The 19,329-nt window shown below is 48.1% G+C and overlaps 1 protein-coding gene across 3 annotated transcripts in view; it reads right to left on the bottom strand.

Annotated features, from left to right (window-relative positions):
- The window catches only part of LOC137524256 (E3 ubiquitin-protein ligase TRIM31-like), a 73,080-nt gene extending 55,229 nt beyond the window's left edge, over positions 1-17,851 (bottom strand). The window contains exons 1-5 of one of the 3 annotated variants that reach the window (XM_068243916.1): positions 17,520-17,851; positions 10,145-10,219; positions 8,901-9,058; positions 2,811-3,290; positions 2,631-2,726 (exon numbers count right to left, since the gene is read on the bottom strand). In XM_068243916.1, the coding sequence (XP_068100017.1) occupies positions 2,631-2,726; positions 2,811-3,290; positions 8,901-8,963 (639 nt within the window). In that variant the 5' untranslated portion in view covers positions 8,964-9,058; positions 10,145-10,219; positions 17,520-17,851. Of the gene's footprint in view, positions 1-2,630; positions 2,727-2,810; positions 3,291-8,900; positions 9,059-10,144; positions 10,220-17,472 lie in introns of all 3 variants that reach the window. The other 2 variants (XM_068243914.1, XM_068243917.1) reach the window with 2 other exon arrangements.
- Between the last annotated feature and the right edge of the window lie 1,478 nt (positions 17,852-19,329).

Below are 19,329 nucleotides of genomic sequence, written 5' to 3' on the forward strand. Positions count from 1 at the left end.
CTATAGCCTGGAAGAGCCACCTAGCACATGGAGAACTGGCACAGAAAGAAGGCAAGACTATATTCTGTGATCTGTGGAAATCTGCAGATACTTTCAGAAGATAATTAGGGGTCTAGTCTCAGCACCACCTTATCCTGAAAAATTGACATGAAAGGATCCTACTGACAAGGCCTGTAGAGCACAGAGTCTTCTAGCCGATGTGATGGCTACCAAAAATATGATTTTACGTGTAATAATCTCAAACTCAGATATTGCTTCAAATGGTGACCTAAATAGACAATTAAGCACAAAGGACAAGTCCTACCGGGGAAAACTTTTCTCTCTCACTGGAGTCACTTTCTGTACCGGACGGAAAACATTTCTCACCAACTCCTCCTGTGCCAAATGCCCATCCAGGAGGATCAAAAGTGCTGGATATTGAATCTTGAGCATACTAAGTGAAAGAGGTTTCTCTAGACGATTTTGAAAAAAAACTGTAATACTGAACTAAAAGGACTTCAGAGGCGAAGCGTAGGATTTGTGTTTTACTCACCTGGGGCTTCTTCCAGCCCCCAGCAGCCGTCTCACTCCCTCACCACAGCCGCAGTTCTCCTCGGTGTCCCCACTGGCCGCCCGTAATGATCGCAACCTCAGGTGAGCAAAACATAGATCCTATGCCTCCCCTTGGAAGTCCTTTAAAGAGACTCTGTAACAAAATGTTGAGCCTTATTTTTTCTGTTCTATAAGTTCCTATACCTGTTCTGATGTGGTCTGTCTTACTGCAACCTTTTCTAGTTGCACTGTCTCTGTAATAATTCTTATCTTCTTTCCTCTGTCGTGTCTGTCGGCAAGAGGCTGGAATGTGTGGAATGTGCTTGTGCTTGTCATTGGCAGAAGCTTTACACACCCCCTCCAAGCTCTGCATGAATCACACAGTAAGCTGTTCTCAGCCTATGATACTCTGGTTAGAAGCCAGTCATTTGTTTGTAAACACTGCCTAAAACTGTTAATTACAAGCCAGGATTGCAGCAGAGAGTGACAGAAACAGGACAGAGGGGCACAGGAGAACATAAGGAATAGAATGGTATGCTTTTTATTGTAAGAATATTAGAGTACAGATTCTCTTTAAGGCTTCCTGAGGTCTATCATGCGAGGAACACCAGGACCCATAAACCTTACATATTTTTCTGTATATTTTTTTAGTGACCAGTTTGCGACACTTCAAAATGGTATTGATCGCTCTATCTGAAACACCTTTACTCCTCATAATTACCTTCTCAGGATCCAGGCTGCTAACTTGAAAAGGTTGCGGTTTGGGATGAAGAAGGGGCCCCTGCCTCAGTAGATTTGCTCTCACTGGAAGGGAGAAGTGCGGCTGGCGTAACAATGTTAATAGAGTGGAGTACCACGCTCTCTTGGGCCATATTGGAGCAAAAAGTATTACCTCAACCTCCTCCCTCTGAATCTTCTCCAGAACCTGGGGAAGGAGACCCAGAGGGGGAAAGATGTAACCCAGTTGCTATGGGAGACTTAGAGCATCCAGCCCTAGTAATTCTGTGCACCTGTGAATGGAGAAGAAATTCTTCCCCTTTGCATTGTGCCTGGAAGCGAACAGGACCACTTCTGGGAGCCCAAACTTGCTGACTATTAGTTGAAAGACCTCTGGGTGGAGTTCCCACTAGCTGGTCCACTTGATGTTTGCTTAAGTGATTTGCTTCCCAGTTTAAAGTCCCCTTTATGCTGCTATGGTAAGAACTCTGTGTTCTGCCAAAAACAAAATCTCTGCACAGAGAGCCATCAGTTCTTGAGATTTGGTGCCTCCTTGCTTGTTGATGCAAGTGACTGCTGACACACTGTCTGAAAATATTAGTACATGCCTGTGCATCACTAAATGCTGAAAAGCTTGTAGAGCCTCTAGGATTTCTCGGAGCGCCTGAAAATTGGAAGATCTGTGTCTTACCACCCTTGTCTTTCACTGTATACCTCCCCCCCCCCCCCCCCCCCCCGCTGTCAACGGACCTGGAACTTTCATAAGTTGTCTGAGAGGCCCCGATGGAGCCTCCAGCACAGATCTGACCTGTTTAAAGCTTTAGGATCTTCTCCATTAGAAACATCCTGCGTTTGCTGTATACCCTAAGAACACGATCACTTGAGTGGGCCTTAGAAGAGAGGGTAAAAGGGTAATTTATTATCCAACAGAGTTGTGATAGCAACAGAGTGACCTGGCCTCCGTGCTTTAGGACCAGGTTCTCTGTCTGAGCAAAAATCAAAAGGTCGTCTAAATATGGGACTATTGAGATCCCGACACCAGGAAGATGTAGGAGGAATAACCCTGGAATACTTCTTCCACGGGAGCTGACATAATTACTTTCTTCGGTAATTATCTTTGAATTTCCTGGTCTAAACTCCTGGCTTTTTCCTGATCATTGGGCAGACTGTTCACAAACATTGGGCAGAAAAGAAAACTCCAAGCGATATCCCTCCCATATTACCTTTAACACAAATGATTTGGGTTTTAAATTCACCCACTGACAATGGGTGGGTGGGGCTATTTAACCTTGTTTTACTTTTGTCAGGTGTTTCCACAGGAGATGGGCGGGCTGCATCCTCAAGTGTCCCATATAACCGATGGAGAAAATGTGGTCTCTTACTTTGGCTTGCTGGATCTTCTCCTTCTGCTTGCTGTTCAGCTGCCTGGTCGCCTTCAGAGCTTCTTGTAGAGGTGCCGTAACTGCCGATAGCTGCGTCTAAAGAGAGCACACCACTAATTACATAAACACAAAATACCCGCAGCACAATCTTCCGACCTGGGGTGATGTTACATCACTTACTCTGTACACCTCCACGGCATCCGGGATGGGCAGGAAGTTGTGGCCGGAATGTTTCAGGGAGTCCCGACAGATAAGACAGCTCAGAATCCCATCATCCTTGCAGAAGAGCTTCAGCCTCTCATCGTGCTCAGGGCAATTTGCGTGGATCATGGTCCTTTCTATTGTCATGGGTGTCACCGGAGAATTGACAGTTGAGGTACTAATCCACTTCCTCACCAAGTTATCTAGGGTCAGGTTGGCGATGTACATCTTCTCAGTCATGACGGTTTCACAATCGGGACAGACGAATGACTCCTGACCGCTCCAGGCCTCCTCTATGCAGCTGCGGCAGAAGTTGTGGCTACAGCTGATAATAACAGGGTCTTTGAAGTGACTCTTGCACAACGGACATGTCAATTCCTCTGCATGGTCCTCAGACTCCTCTGCATGGTCCTCTGACTCAGATTCAAGGCTGTTCTCTAAATCTTCAGTGGCCTCAACCTTTGTAGGGAAGGGAAGACATGTGGAAGAAATGGTAGGAGATGAGCATTATCATGGCACAAGAGACTATTTTTCCTGTCAGAAGGCTGCTGCAATGCCTTCAACAAACATGGCCTCAACTACTGGTTTCCCGAGTACTACTGGAGGATGGGCATACTCCAAGCTGTTGAGTCTCTTGCAGCTACTTAAATAAGTAAAAGGAAACCTCTGGATAGTCCAGAGGCTTCCCAGACCTCCACAAGCCCACCTCTGCTGCCTAGAACTCTCTTGTTCCTGGCCATGCTCCCGTCCATTTAGTACTGGGCATGCACAAGTGCAATCCGCACATGCCCAGTAGAATAAAGACTCTCATGCAGAGGAAAAAGCAGTGCGCAAGTGGCTTTGTTCTCCAGGGCATGGGCGGACCATACCTGTGCATCTGTGACCACAAAAGCATATTAGACAAGCTGGATCTAGCCCAGGCATGGGCAAACTCAGCCCTCCAGCTGTTAAGGAACTACAAGTCCCACAATGCATTGCAGGAGTCTGACAGCCACAGTTATGACTCATAAAGGCAAATGCATTGTGGGACTTGTAGTTCCGTAACAGCTGGAGGGCCGAGTTTGCCCATGCCTGATCTAGCCTATGTTCTCCTTCAAATGTAGTGGTGAAGCAGCCAGGGAAGCTAGATTCTATAACTTTCCCTTATAACTAATTATAGGTCATAAAACTCTTGTGGCAGAAAAAAACACTTCTGACTGAAAGGGGCCGATAAAAAGTTTGATAGCTCAAGATTGGTCTGTGTGGAAGCAAAATAAACAAAAAAAAAAAAAGTGTATCAGGGACAATCAGTAGTTCAAACCCATTACCAGTTCAAACCTAGACATTTAAAACTTTGAAATAAAAATAATAACAAAAAATGAGAATGAGATTCCAGGAGAATCCTTTTTAGGATTAGAGCAATAAACTCAATTGTTTCTAGCATCAGTTTATTTTCAATTCAGGTATACTTTTAGCCCTTCAGGACTAGTCTAAGATACAGCGTTTGTTGGCATGTGGAACTGAACTCTGTAAGATGATGTCACAATGTGGCTCCTCCCCCTGACCAATATATTTCTGATGATATGGATGTAGCGCCACATTCTCAGAAATTCTGTTTTACAGAATGTTTGAGGCAACAAAAATATGTTTTTGCGGTATGGACGAGCTCAGCTCGTCCATTACCTCCAGAGGGTGCCGCTCAGGCCCTGCTGGGCCGATTTTCCTCAAATAAAAAGCAGCACACGCAGCCGGCACTTTGCCAGCCGCGTGTGCTGCCTGATCGCCGCCGCTCTGCGGCGATCCGCCGCGAGCAGCGGCGAAAGAGGGTCCCCCCAGCCGCCCGAGCCCTGCGCAGCCGGAACAAATAGTTCCGGCCAGCGCTAAGGGCTGGATCGGAGGCGGCTGACGTCAGGACGTCGGCTGACGTCCATGACGTCACTCCGATCGTCGCCATGGCGACGAAGTAAGCAAAACACTCATTGCGGCCTTCCGTGTTACTTTTGGCCGCAGGAGGCGATCAGAAGAACACTGACCCCATTACCTGCAGCAACCCTGGCACACTGGCCCCATTACCTGCAGCAGCCCTGGCACACTGACCCCATTACCTGCAGCAGCCCTGGCACACTGACCCCATTACCTGCAGCAGCCCTGGCACACTGACCCCATTACCTGCAGCAGCCCTGGCACACTGGCCCCATTACCTGCAGCAACCCTGGCACACTGGCCCCATTACCTGCAGCAGCCCTGGCACACTGACCCCATTACCTGCAGCAGCCCTGGCACACTGACCCCATTACCTGCAGCAGCCCTGTCACACTGACCCCATAACCTGAAGCAGCCCTGTCACACTGACCCCATAACCTGCAGCAGCCCTGGCACACTGACCCCATTACCTGCAGCAGCCCTGGCACACTGGCTGGCAATCATGCTCGTCACTATGTGGCTGGGAAGCCATGGGATCTGGAGGCATATCCTTGGTGCTGTGCTGGTCTTCTGGCAAGTGACAGTGGACAATTCCAGGGCTCTAGAGGACAGATGTGACCTGGAAGCCTGACTCCTTGGGTGGTCTTGGTGCTGACTGGCGGCCGAGCCAGCATGGTGGTGTGGATGGCTGTAGCCAGCGGGAGGAGTGGAGGATAAGGGCTAGAGGCAGCAGTAATCTGTGTGTTGCCCCGTCGGATTGGATTCCCGATTCCAGTGCATCGGTGAGAGGGAGAAGAAGAGCTGCTGGGTCCATGCGGTGTCCCGACCTGGGCAGCAGTGAGAGCGGCAGCTGCAGAGATGACAGTCTGCGGGTCCATGCAGTGTTCCATCACAAGGGTGCACTAGTGTGCACCCACGGATTTCTTCCCCTCTTCCCTGGCTCAACAGTTCCGCTCAGGAGGATGGACCTTGCGATGGGACACTGCACGGACCTGCAGCTGCCACTCTCACTGCTGCCCAGGTCGGGACACCGCACGGACCCGCAGTCTGACATCCCTGCAGCTGCCGCTCTCACTGCTGCCCAGGTCGGGACACCGCACGGACCCGCAGACTGACATCCCTGCAGCTGCTGCCCAGGTCGGGACACCGCACGGACCCGCAGTCTGACATCCCTGCAGCTGCCGCTCTCACTGCTGCCCAGGTCAGGACACCGCACGGACCCGCAGACTGACATCCCTGCAGCTGCCGCTCTCACTGCTGCCCAGGTCGGGACACCGCACAGACCCAGCAGCTCTTGTCCTCTCGTCCTCCCTCTTATCGATGCGCAGGAATCAGGAAGCCAATCTGACGGGGAACTGCACGGACCCTTCAGCCCTCTTATCGGGTAAGGAGCTGACAGCTGCAGCAGTGACCCAATCATTGCCTCTCCACAGTGCCCTGCATAATCGCGGTAACTACCGCTCTTCCGCTCCAGACCCAATGCACAGGTGACTTGTAGATCTAATTCAGTCCCCAGCTTTAAAACAGGAAGCCGCGGCTGAATGCAGACGCCGGACTTCAGATACAGCTGCCACGGGCATTGTGGGGGGGGGACCTGTCTGTACATTCGGACTATAAGACGCACCCACTTTTTCTCCCCACTTTTGGGGAAGAAAAAGTGCGTCTTATGGTCCGAAAAATACGGGTATACGAAAAAAATTACATAGAACAGTGTTATAAGAAATATTCAAATAACATAATAAATATCTAACAGCTTTGGTCGTCTGAAGTACACGAATTAAAAAGATACTTTACCCAACTTTCATTTCTGGGGAGTAGCAGAGGGTGATAGATCAGCACTAGATTGCACTGTGGCTTAGGGGGCAGCAGGTGCAGGCAGCTGTGCCTCCGGACAACAGATGCATATACTTCAAAAGGTAGGAAAAAGGATCTGGGCACCAACTCCAAAACTTGCAAAAGTGCAACACCTTTACTCCATCCCCATCATCCCAACACACATGGCAATAGAGAGCCTGACAGCTGTTTCGCAGGCAACAAGACCCGCTTCCTCAGAGGCAAGATTATTAAAAAATAATCTTGCCTCTGACGAAGAGGGTCCTTTTGCCTTGCGAAGTGGCTTTCAGGCTAACTATTGCAATGTGTGTTGGGATGATGGGGATGAAATAAAGGTGTTGCACTTTTGCAAGTTTTGGAGTTGGTGCCCGAATCCTTTTTCCTACCTTTTGAAGTTTCATTTCGGGGGCCTGAGATCAAGAGTCTCATTCTCTAAGCCATATACGATAATAGGATACCTCTATGTATGTGTGTTACTGAGGATATTTATACACTGATTTTTCGAGTACACAAGATTCATGTGAGTCTCAGGGTCACTGTAAGAATAGACATGTCTCACCACATCACGAGCTTGACCTTGAATCTGAGCTAACTTGGAATACGCAGACTGCATGTGCACTAGCTGAATTCTAAAAGTTACTTCCGTTAAAAAAAAAACAAAAAAAAAAAACCTGCATTAACCACCCTTGCGTTCTATTAAATGCGCCAGGGTGGAGGCGCAGCAGTATTTTTTTTTTTTTTAAATCATGTAGCTAACCTAGCGCTAGCTACATGATTCCCCCCTCCGTGCCGCATCCCTCCCACCCCTCCGATCGCCGCCGGCGTGCTTGCCCATAAGGAAATCCTGTTCTAAATGGGATTTCCTTTAGGGCTTCCCCCCGTCGCCATGGCGACGAACGGAATGACGTCAGACGTCGTGACGTCAGAGGGAATCCCGATCCACCCCGCAGCGCTGCCTGCCACTGATTGGCCAGGCTGCGCAGGGGTCTGGGGGGTGGCCCGTTATGCGTCGGATCGGCGGCGATCGTCCCCAACACGCAGCAAGCAAAGTGCTTGCTGCGTGTTTTTTTTTTTTTTTAAAATCTAAATCGGCCCAGCGGGGCCGGAGCGGCGCCCTCCGGCGGTAATGGACGAGCTGAGCTCGTCATTACCGCCAAGGAGGTTAAGTAAGTCAATAGTTATTTCAGTTTATACCGAGGAGCCCCTGATGAACACTGATGTACGAAACACGTAGCGAAGGAATTAGTGAGAGTGAGTTGCAGCACGGAGGTCTGGCATCCTGAGTGTATCGCTGATCTGGAGCAGAGCATGGGGGAGAGCCCGGGCAAAACTCAATGCTTGTTACAAACCTGCACCGCTTTTGATTTAACTTTCATATTCTTTTTAGTAAACATTTTTACGCTATGAGGAGCACTATGTTTCATTTGAGGTAAATTGACTATTGGTGCTGTGGAACCTGTTATCTTGCACTGTCCCTCGGTTTAGGGGGGAGGGCAGAATCAATAGAGGAACACATATCCTGTGGATCAGAGTTGATAACCACGCAGCCAGGAAGGGGGCTGAGACCCTTCGCAGCGCTTCTGACTCCTATTATAAGAGTCAGTGGAGTCGGTGAGTGTGTCCTTTTACTGCTTGGAATTGATTTGACAGTGGAAAATAATTATTCAAGTGGAGCTTTCCTTCTTGTGTGTTGGAAAAGTGTACTATATATTGTACTATATATTGCCAGAAATGATTCAGCTCCTGCAAAATGGCAGCAAAACAGGTAGGGGGGGGGGGGGGGGGGAGTGTGTGTGTGTGTGTGTGTGTGTGTGTGTGTGTGTGTGTGTGTGTGTGTGTGTGTGTGTGTGTGTGTGTGTGTGTGTGTGTGTGTGTGTGTGTGTGTGTGTGTGTGTGTGTGTGTGTGTGTGTGTGTGTGTGTGTGTGTGTGTGTGTGTGTGTGTGTGTGTTAATACTTTTGTACCTTAGGTAGCAGAAATTGTATTTAATTAGCTGCCTCAGGCCAAGCAGGTTATTTCGGCACCGATGCTGGACGCCCTCATAGCAGCAATGCTAAGCTGCGCTTCCCTTGAATGGGTAATTTGTGGCTCTGGGGATCTCCAGACCCTGAATTATGGCTACCTGGAGGGGGAATAGTATTTAACGCCACTTGGGTGTTTAGCGGCAGCAGAGAAAGCCGTCATTTGGCTCGCCCTGCGCCAAACTGCCCGATGCCTGGATACTATGTACCCGTCTCAGGTAACTGTCCACACAACAGCTATGCATATTTCAGGGTACAGTGATGTCGCTATCAGTGGATGTACACCAACGTCCCTGCATGCAGAGTTGTGTTACCTCCATTTCAAGCTTGTCCTCCTCATCCTCTGGCATCTGATCCATCATTCCATTTTCAGCCATATCTTGGTCCTCTATGTTGTCTGTGTCCTCTTCCTTTACTGGTGTGGACAGAACAAGGCGGGACTTGTCCACCCACTCGTTTTTCTGGTGGGTCACTGTGGAAAAAGCAATCTCATTAAACACAGCTTCATAACAATAAGAAATCAGGGGGAGAGCGCCTGGGGCAAGTGTTAGATATCCTTAGAGCAAAGCAGGTGGTTTCGGTGCTCAGTGCTGAAGCCTGGCGCTGCGACAGCACTAATGCTGAAGTGCGCCCAACCCCCCGAAAGCGCAATTCGGGTTCTGGCATTTGCCAGAGCCCGAATCAACTGTCGAGTTGCTACGACTCTGAGGGGCAATAGTATTTAACACGGCCAGATATTTCAGCGGCCCAGCTCACCGATGGCGTTATAATACGTTTGTCACTAGAGCCTTGTGCACACGTAGGAGGACAGTCAGCTGAGGTGGACAGGCAATCAATCGACAGTGCGAGGCCCAGGCTATACAGACATGTCACTAGTCTCCAAGCTAGCATCCCCTCTGTCTGTTGATAATACAGATTACTCTGATAATACAGCTTTCAGTGTACCATCTCCATTTTGTTCATAGCAACACATTTTTGTTGCTATGGGGGGGGGGGGCACGACATCCTGAATTTGCAAAAAGCAAGATGGAGACCGCCGTGGAAGCGAGATTTTGCAGTTGCAGCCACAAGGTGATAAACAGGGCTGTGGAATCAGTACAAAAATCATCCAACTCCTCAGTTTATGAAACCTCCGACTCCAGGCACCCAAAATGGCTCCAACTCCTCGACTCCTTAGTCTAATACAGTGTTGGCTAACCTTGGCATGCCAGCTGTGGTGGAACTATAAGTCCCATAAGGCATTGCAATACTCTAACAGCTCTAAGCATAACTTGGGAAGGCAGAGGCATGATGGGATTTGTAGTTTTGTCACAGCTGGAGTGCCAAGGTTAGCCATCACTGGTCTAATACTTACCAGGGTGATGGATTTGGTACAAAAATCAACCGACTCCGAAGTCAATAAAACCGCCAACTCCAGGTACCCAAAATTGCTCCAACTCCACAGCCCTGGTGATAAGGCACGACAATTAAGTGGCACAGGGGTTCTACATATGGGAAACATAGCAGACTTGAGATGAAGAGGACTAGGATTGTTGTAAAAGAAATAGCATTTACTTACAGGCCGTATAGCGGACAAAGAACTTCTACTTCCCCCTCTGCTTGTTTATCCTGGTCTTTACAACTTCAGCATCATCTGGAAAAATAGGACAGAAACACAACTGTTAATGACTGAAAATGAATGTAGTTGGGCACTAACCAAAAAGAAAAAAAATGAAAAAGATAGCAAAGGTTGAATTTTGTGGTACCAACTTCAAAAAATAAAAAATTTGCAGTAGTGTCAAAATGTTGCCTCTGCTCCAAAAGATTTGTCTTCTACTGAAAGTTACAGACTTGGACAGCGCTTGTATGGACAGTGGAGGGAGCACAGAAGCAAGCGCAGGCCATGGACAGGTAATGTATAGAGTGTACTGGATACCGGGGGGAGGGGGGGCCAGATTAAACATTAGGGTGGCAGCTTCGGGTCAGTGAGACGGGGGATGTGGTGTAACAGGCCAATTCCTGAACAGGGCAGCCGACAGATCTCTCTCTAATCAATCAGATTCAATTATAGAGAGATTTGTCTGTTGGTCTAATCTGCCCATCATCGCTAGATGTATAGGTACCTTAACCACTTGAGGACCGCAGGCTTACACCTCCCTAGTGCCAAGCAGGGCTGTGGAGTCGGTACAAAAATCCACCGACTCCTCTGTTTAGGATTCCACCGACTCAGAGTCCTCTAATTTGCATATTACAATCTTGTTGATTGAAAGTATGTAACATGAAATTCGTCTCTTAACTGCCAACGCTTAAGAATTTTAAAAGACAACTGAAGTGAGAAGGATATATATGTAGACACACATATGCCATATTTATTCCCTTTAGTCATAGACTAAAACTAGTCCTTGGTAAGAGTACTAGTAAAAGGTACAGACCGGAACAAAGAACATCTATCAGGTCCTAGGCAATGTAACTGTGGGTACATGTAAGAGTGATGTGCAGGTACTCTGCAGGGAAATAAGGAGATTCTTCCTCTATTACACATTCTTCATGCACAATCTGAACCAGGTTTATGGGTGACAGACAACACCTCTGTGTTCAATGTGCACAACATTCTCAGTGGATTCCCTGAAGCTCTGTGGGGAGTGCATATGTAGAGTATAGTACTACTGTGTAACAAAGTAAACCTGAGACAGATGAAATTAAAGTTTTATACATACCTGGGGCTTCCTCCAGCCGCCTTCAGGCTAATCAGTCCCTCGTTGTCCTCCTCCGCCACCTGGATCTTCTGCTATGAGTCCAGGTACTTGAGCCAGTCTGGAGTAGTGTGCATGCACACACTCCGCCGCCGGGAGCGTACAACACCTGCGCAGCACTATTGCGCAGGTGCAGAACGCTCCTGGCTGTGGAAGCGGCATGCGGCCAGACTGCTCTGACTGGCTGAATTACCAGGACTCATAGCAGAAGATCCAAGTGGCGGAGAAGGACAGCAAGGGACTGATTAGCCTGAAGGGGGCTGGAAGAAGCCCCAGGTATGTATAAAAAAAACCCATCCTTCTCAGGTACCATTTAATTTGTAGTCACCAAACCAAATTTTAACAACATATCAAATTATTTGATTTCATCAGCAAAGGGAGTGCATATATTTGCATAAATCAGAATCAACACAGAATTATTTCCATCTCATTGACCATCTCTATTAGTGACACGGCTACACATCAGGCTTTATTCTTACAACATAGATGTTATTTAGTATATATATATATGTTACGGCCAAAACCAGAAATCGGCCAATTCTAGAATTGGCCGGCCGTTTCTAGAACTGGCCGATTTGACGTCGGCCAAAGTCCAAAATGCTGGGAATTTCTGACATTGGCCGGCCAGTTCTAGAAATGGCCAAAGTCAGTCGGCCAAAGTCCAAAACGCAGAAATCCCAGAGCATCTCGGGTCCTGTCCTGCATCATGAATGGCACTTCCGCTCTGCTCTAAAAGATACAGCATACTAATCTTTTTTTTTTTTTAAAGAAAAGCATTTCTTAATTACAGCTGATACAAATCCTGCAATAAATCTGCAGTGTGTCTACATCCTGCTTTCTTGGGAGAAGACATTGTTAACATCCTGTGCTTTTAAATTACCTGCTCTGCTGTGGAAGTCAGGTGACACAGGGGAGAGATCAAATTACAGTGGTGATTAGTCACAGATGAGGGGGAATGCATGGCTGTGGGTGCTTTGCTGGGGGGCTGTGCATGGCTGGGGGTGCTCTGCTGGGGGCTGTGCAGGGCTGTGGGTGCTTTGTGGGGGGCTGTGCATGGCTGGGGGGGGTCTTTGCTGGGGGGCTGTGCGTGCTCTGCTGGGGGGCTGTGTATGGCTGTGGGTGCTCTGCTAGGGGGCTGTGCATGGCTGTGGGTGTTCTGTGCTGCGCATGGCTGGGGGGCTGTGCATGGCTGTGGTGGGTGCTTTGCTGGGGGGCTGTGCATGGCTGTGGTGGGTGCTTTGCTGGGGGGCTGTGTATGGCTGTGGGTGCTCTGCTAGGGGGCTGTGCATGGCTGTGGGTGTTCTGCGCATGGCTGGGGGGGGTCTTTGCTAGGGGGCTGTACATGGCTGAGGGTGTTCTGCGCATGGCTGGGGGGGGGGCTGTGCATGGCTGTGGTGGGTGCTTTGCTGGGGGGCTGTGCATGGCTGGGGGTCTTTGCTGGGCTGGTCGTGCCTGGAAACGCTTTGCATGGTTGGGGGGGATTGGGGGGGCGGCTTTGCATAGCTGGGGATGCTTTGCTGGGCTGGGGGGAGCTTTACTGGGCTGGGGGAGCTTTGCAGGAGGCGCCGCCAGGAAGCCCCGCTCACCTCATCCCCTGCTGCCGCTAAGTACTCAGACCTCCGATCAGGGCGACCACCAGGCGGAGAAAGGCAGAGCAGCGCGCACGCTACCCGCCCGGACCCATACACTTCCAATGCAGAAGCAGTGTTTAATGACGTCACTTCTGCATTGAAGTGTTCGGGTCCAGCGGGTCTCGCGTGAGCTGGGCTGGCAGCTGCTATGCCTCTCTCTGTCTCTCTGCTACTGTCGCCCTGATCGGAGGTCTGAATACGTTAGCGGCAGCCGCAGCAGGGGATGAGGTGAGCGGGGCCTCTTGGCGGCGGTGAGCGGGACTTCGGGACTTGGCCGGCCACGTGAAGTCACAACGCGTTCTGGCCGGCCAAAGTCCGAAACTGAAGCCCGTTTCACACATTGGCCGCATGAGCCGGCCACTTCGCATACTGACCGGCCAGAACCCGAAGTGGCCAGACTTCGGGTTCTGGCCGTAACATATATAAGAGATTCCTGTGTACACATCATATATACAGTCACAATCAGATGTGTATATCTGACTTTAAAAATACGGGGACTGCTTTATTGAAGCAGCACAAGTAACTAATTTTGATTGGTTTATTTCATTTTTGTGGACTAAGCACAGCTATTACTGTATGTATAAATTATTTATGATGACTATTATCAGAAAAATAGAACATTTTATCATATTTTCTATTTTAATTACAGTTTAAATCCATTAGGAGTCGGAGTCGGTGCGTTTTTTCCCCGACTCCGACTCTACAGCCCTGGTGACAAGGCTATGTTTTACAATTTAGGCCACTGCAGATTTAACTAATGTAGCCCGATTGGCTGAAGCCTCTTTCCCTCCCGTTTTCCCCTCCCACACCTCTGTTCCTCTCTGTAGAGATGCAAAGTTCGGATCTTTTCAATGATCCGGATGATTCAAATCGGATCATTGAAAAGATCTGGATCTTTGATCCGAATCTCAGATCATTTTACTATGGAAGCATTCGGGGGTGAAATGAATAGCAGGACAGGTCTTTCCCTGCAGTGTACAGAGAAGGGGAGGGGGGTGGACACACAGAGAAGGGGAGAAGATGGACAGAGGGCAGGGAATGGACAGAGAAGGGAGGAGGGACAAGCAGGGAGCAGAAATGTTTGTTTGCACACAATACCCACATGCTGCAATCATATGCTTTACATATATTTCACCTATATGTTCATCTGTATACTTTGAATGCAAACATCGCACAGTGAAAGAAAGCATTCCCAGAAGTGAAGTGCAGCTGTTTAGAGCAGTGCAGGAGGATCATATTGCACAGCAATCACAGTGCCTGCCCTGTCCTAGCCCAGCACGCTGCCTGCAAAGTTACTGAGCTGAGTCAAAAGTTTCCAATTTGTTCACTGCATAACTACGGAACCGACAGCCTATAATGAGCAGCACATTATAGCCAGTATGTGTGCTCTACACATATCTGGCAGTGGCACCCATGTCCCCTCTCTCTCATCTACCTGTCCCTGCAAGGCTGGCTCCCCTCCAACAGAGCGATCCATCTCCGCTCTGCTTCCAAGACCCCGCTGCCTGCTGAGAGAGGGGCGTGTCGCTCCTGGCCCCGCCCCCTTTGCGATCCGAATCACTCATTTTGATGATTCAGATGATTCGACTCACAAAAGAGATTCGGATCAAAGATCCGAATCATTCATGATCCGGACAACACTACCTCTCTGATTGGCCAATATTTCTCATGCTGAGACAATGCACTTTCTATAGTGGAGGGCAGGCAATGCATACACAATCAGGCAGAGGGGAGTAAGGGAGGAAATTAGATCAGGATTGGCTTCAAAATAGCCCCACTTTAAAATGGAAAAAGCTAAGAAGGTTTTTCTTTTTTTTTATTGTAGAAAAATCACTAAAATCAAAACATGGACAGTGCAATACAGATATTATGAAGGTAGAGCATGTATTTATCTACTTACTAGGGACCTTAGCCCGTTTAATAATGGGCTCTAGGTCCGTCACTGCAGCCACCTGTCAGCTCGCATGAGCGCTCGCGCCCCCGCCGCGCATACAAACACCCACGCACGCTTGGCCGGCCCCCTGACTGTCCTGCTCCCGTTCGTACAACGGCTGTCCCTGCAGCACATGCGCAGTAGAGCAAAGCAGGGACACACGGACATGGGACGCAGAGACACAGGAGTTTTATTAGGTAGGATATATGTGTATTTTTTTCTGAGATAATAAGGCTGTCAACTTCTCTTTAAGGGCTCCCCCCCCCCCCACCCCTTTTCTGCCCACCAACAGATTTCTGTTGGTGGGCTCTGATTGCTCCTGCATTGCTCCCAATTGTCCCTTTTTCGGAGGGACAGTCCCTTTTTGGGAGCCCTGTCCCTCTGTCACCCTCATTTGTCCCTCTTTCTATGTAAATATTTAAATACTATTATACTAATAATACTAATATTAAATAGTAATATTTAAATATTTCTATACTAAAAATGTGTTTGACTCTAAACTTTATTCCCAACCTTTAACCACTTTACCCCCGCGCGTACGTATTTCTCCGCCCCTTTTTCCATCCTTTAAAAACCAGGGACGGAGAAACACGTACTTTCCGCGTTCCCGACGCTGTCCGCGCTCCCGCTCGTAAACACGCCGCCCGCCGCTAGTAAAACCGCCGCCGCCCGCTCGCCCGGAGATCAATGAACGGGAAAATCCATTCCCGTTCGTTGATCTAAGCCCCACAATGACCCGCTGCTCTCCTATGGGCAGCGCGATCATTGTGAGAAGAAACTCACGTGTCCAGCCTCCTTATTCTTCCTCCAAGCTTCCGGAAGGAGGCTTGGAGGTCGCAATAAAGCAAAAAGTTACTGTGGCCATCTTGTGGCCAAATAGTAAACTACACCCTACACATTTTTCACATACAAATAAATGACTTTTACACACAAAATTAACTCATTACCTCCCACACTCCCCATTTTTTTTTTTTTTGTAATTAAAAAAAAAATCAAAAATTTACAATTAAAAAAAATACATAATTAGTTACCTTAGGGACTGAACTTTTTAAATATTTAAGTCAAGAGGGTATAACACTGTTACTTTATAAACTATGGGCTTGTAATTAGGGATGGACGCAAAACTGAAAAAAATGCACCTTTATTTCCAAATGAAATATTGGCGCCAAACATTGTGATAGGGACATAATTTAAACGGTTTTATAACCGGGACAAAAGGGCACATAAATTCCATGGGTTTTAATTACAGTAGCATGCATTATTTAAAAACTATAATGGCCGAAAACTGAAAAATAATTTTTTTTTCCCCACATTTTTCCTATTTTCCCATTAAAACACATTTAGAAAAAAATAATTCTTGGCATAATGTCCCACCTAAAGAAAGCCTAATTGGTGGCGGAAAAAACAAGATATAGTTCATTTCATTGCGATACGTAATGATAAAGTTATAGACGAATGAATGGAAGGAGCGCTGAAAGGTGAAAATTGCTCTGGTGGTCAGGGGGTAAAACCCCTCAGTGGTGAAGTGGTTAAATTGATATATAACTAATTTTAAAATGTTAATATGATGGAAAATGAAGCAGGATAGAAAGGACCAGTGTGGTTTGAATTAAAAAAACATTTTTCTTATGAAATCTTTATGGTATGCGTGACTATAGGCGTGGTGAGAGCGTGACCAGGGGTGTGGCAGGGGCATGGCTTAAGTGTCCCTTTTTCTCATATCAAAAAGTTGGGAGGAATTTTTTTTTTATAAATATTTGTTTATTTTTTACAGAAATTTTACTATTTCTTTATTATTTTTTGATAAAATCTTGTCAGAATTGGAGGGAATCGTTGTAAGAAAGAAATGGTGAGCCTCTGAGAGGAACTGACAGCGAGGGGAGTATGTTATCTGGTTACCTATACTGGAGGTTGGAGAGGGGGAAGGAGAGTACATTTGAAATTGGCGCCGGTAGACTTGGGCGCAGGATACAGCGGTATATGGCTGATCCTGCTTCTGCACAACTCCGGGCCGATGTAATTACTATTCCCCCTCCAGGCCGCCATGGATAGTGGGGGAATGAAATAATTCGGCTTCCAGCGATTGCTGGAGGCCGAATTATTAGGTTTTTAAGCAACCTCGGCTCCGTCTTCTGACGGAGCCGACGTTACTGAGCGCTTCAATAGGAATGATTCCTATTGTAGTCTATGGAGGCGGCGGTGTTCCAACATTTTAGCATACCCCACAAAATAGCATACAAATGCTACTGAGCATGTGCAAAGTCATGCAGGTCATACATTAACCCCATAATGCCCATCAGCAGTATTAACCTTTTCAACCCCAGTTAGCTGCCTGGGTGCTGATGTGCAATCTCCACTATCCAAGTGGACATAGAGTTAAAATAAAAAGTTGTCTGAAAAGCACTGCTCCGGGGAAGGACCATCTGGCTGCCTATACTAGAGGGGGGCAGCTGCTAACAGTAGCCTTGGGCACTAAAGACTACAAAAAGGGCAACATCAAGATAAAATAAGATATTTAGATGCAACACGTCTGATTATGCTTTCAATTATAATCCTCTTCCTCACACTCACAGTATACAGCGTTACTCACAGTAAATGGCGTCCAGCCTCCGGCAGGAATACGTCTAAAACCCTCACCTCCTGGATATCCGCACTCTGCTCTGCCGCCACCGGTGGAGCGTCCGATTGGCTACCCTAAAGCTGCCTTCATTGTCCCCAGCACAAGGGAGCCGCCATCTTCCCAGAGAACGTGGCCTATTGCGCATGCGCAGTAGCGTATTCTGTAGGGATTGCGTGTTCAAACACAACATCGAGATAACACTGTCCCCAATGCAGGGAGCCGCCATCTTTCCGGAGACCATGCCCCCGCCGGGATAACACGGTCTCTGATGGATGTGTCGGCTTCCGGGTGAGCAGTAGGGGGCGCTGTGTGTTCTCCTCCCCCACCATGGCTGAGGATCTTTTACCGGTGGCGGTGTTATGTCTGATTGCGCTGCCCGGAAGCTCCCTTCCACACTGAGTAGCGCGCATGCTCAGTGTGAAGTTAATGATGCTGCTGGAGGTAAAATACTAAATATCTCCGCTCCCACACCTCTTACACTCCCCACATTTTCAGGGTAGGGAGGGGACCCCCAGAACGACCTCTATACCAAATTGCAGCCCCCGAGACCCACTGGTTCAGGAGATAGATTAGAGAAATCTATCTCGAGAACCAGCGGGTCTCGGGGGCTGCAATTTGGTATAGAGGTCGTTCTGGGGGTCCCCTCCCTACCCTGAAAATTTGGGGAGTGTAAGAGGTGTGGGAGCGGAGATATTTCGTATTTTATCTCCAGCAGCATCATTAACTTCACACTGAGCATGCGCGCTACTCAGTGTGGAAGGGAGCTTCCGGGCAGCGGAATCAGACATAACACCGTCTACTCATCAATCTCTTTCTCCTGTCCCGCATACTGTTTGTCCACTGTGATTAATGGAATTCTCCGTCCTCCATTTTGAAAATGGCCATTACCCCATAACCGCTTCCTGTTTAGCACACTTGAACCATAGTGAAACATGGACATTACCGGGCACATCAGTTGTCTACTCAGCTATAACTGACAGTAACCAGGGGCGGATTTACCATAAGGCACTGTAGGCATGTGCCTACAGGCGCCTAATGATGGATAGGCGGCTCCCTCCCCAAGTGCCTCCCTTTCTCCTTACCTATGTAGAGTCCCGAGTGGAATGTAAATGGGAGGTTACTCATCTGGGTCTCGGCATTCCACTGACCAGATCTCCCTTCAGGTCGGGGGCACCTTTAGCTTGCCTAATTCTTGGGGGCACCTCTAGCTACTTAATACTGAAGATAGCTCTGGCTACAGAATACTAAGGGGCACCTGTGGATACTTACAATAGGCAGGGGAAATAGGGGAGAGGTAACAACTGGGCCAGCCAGCACACTTGCGGTGTGGATTTGTAGGTACATGTAGGGCAAAATCTAGGGTGCCAGGACATCTGTGCCTATAGGCTCCTGTGATATAAATCCGGGCCTGTCAGTAACTGATATATAAATGCAGCAACAGTTACCCCAGACACCAGAAAATAAACGCAATGTGGGCAACATGTCAGCACAAAATAAACGCAATAAAAATCTATTAACCCTTCGCACTCTCGCATGCAAATGTTCAATGGATTAGGAGCACACATCCTGACGTCCTCTCCTGGGACAGACAGTGCATCTTACCAATCGAACAAGCGAGCTAACGTTGTGTCCATGTGCACCATGCACATACACCAGCGTAAGCTGTGTGCATGCTGACAAACACATACAGGGGAAGGAGGGAGTGCACTGAATTAGACCCTAGCCACAGGGGTCAGTAACAAGAAAAAAATACAAATATCCAGGCACATCGCCTCTAGTTAGGACATTAAATAAATTTTTAAGGAAAGGGAGGTGCTGAAGGGGGTG

The sequence above is a fragment of the Hyperolius riggenbachi genome, chromosome 7 (assembly GCF_040937935.1).
Source record: "Hyperolius riggenbachi isolate aHypRig1 chromosome 7, aHypRig1.pri, whole genome shotgun sequence".
In the NCBI taxonomy this organism is placed as follows: domain Eukaryota; kingdom Metazoa; phylum Chordata; class Amphibia; order Anura; family Hyperoliidae; genus Hyperolius; species Hyperolius riggenbachi.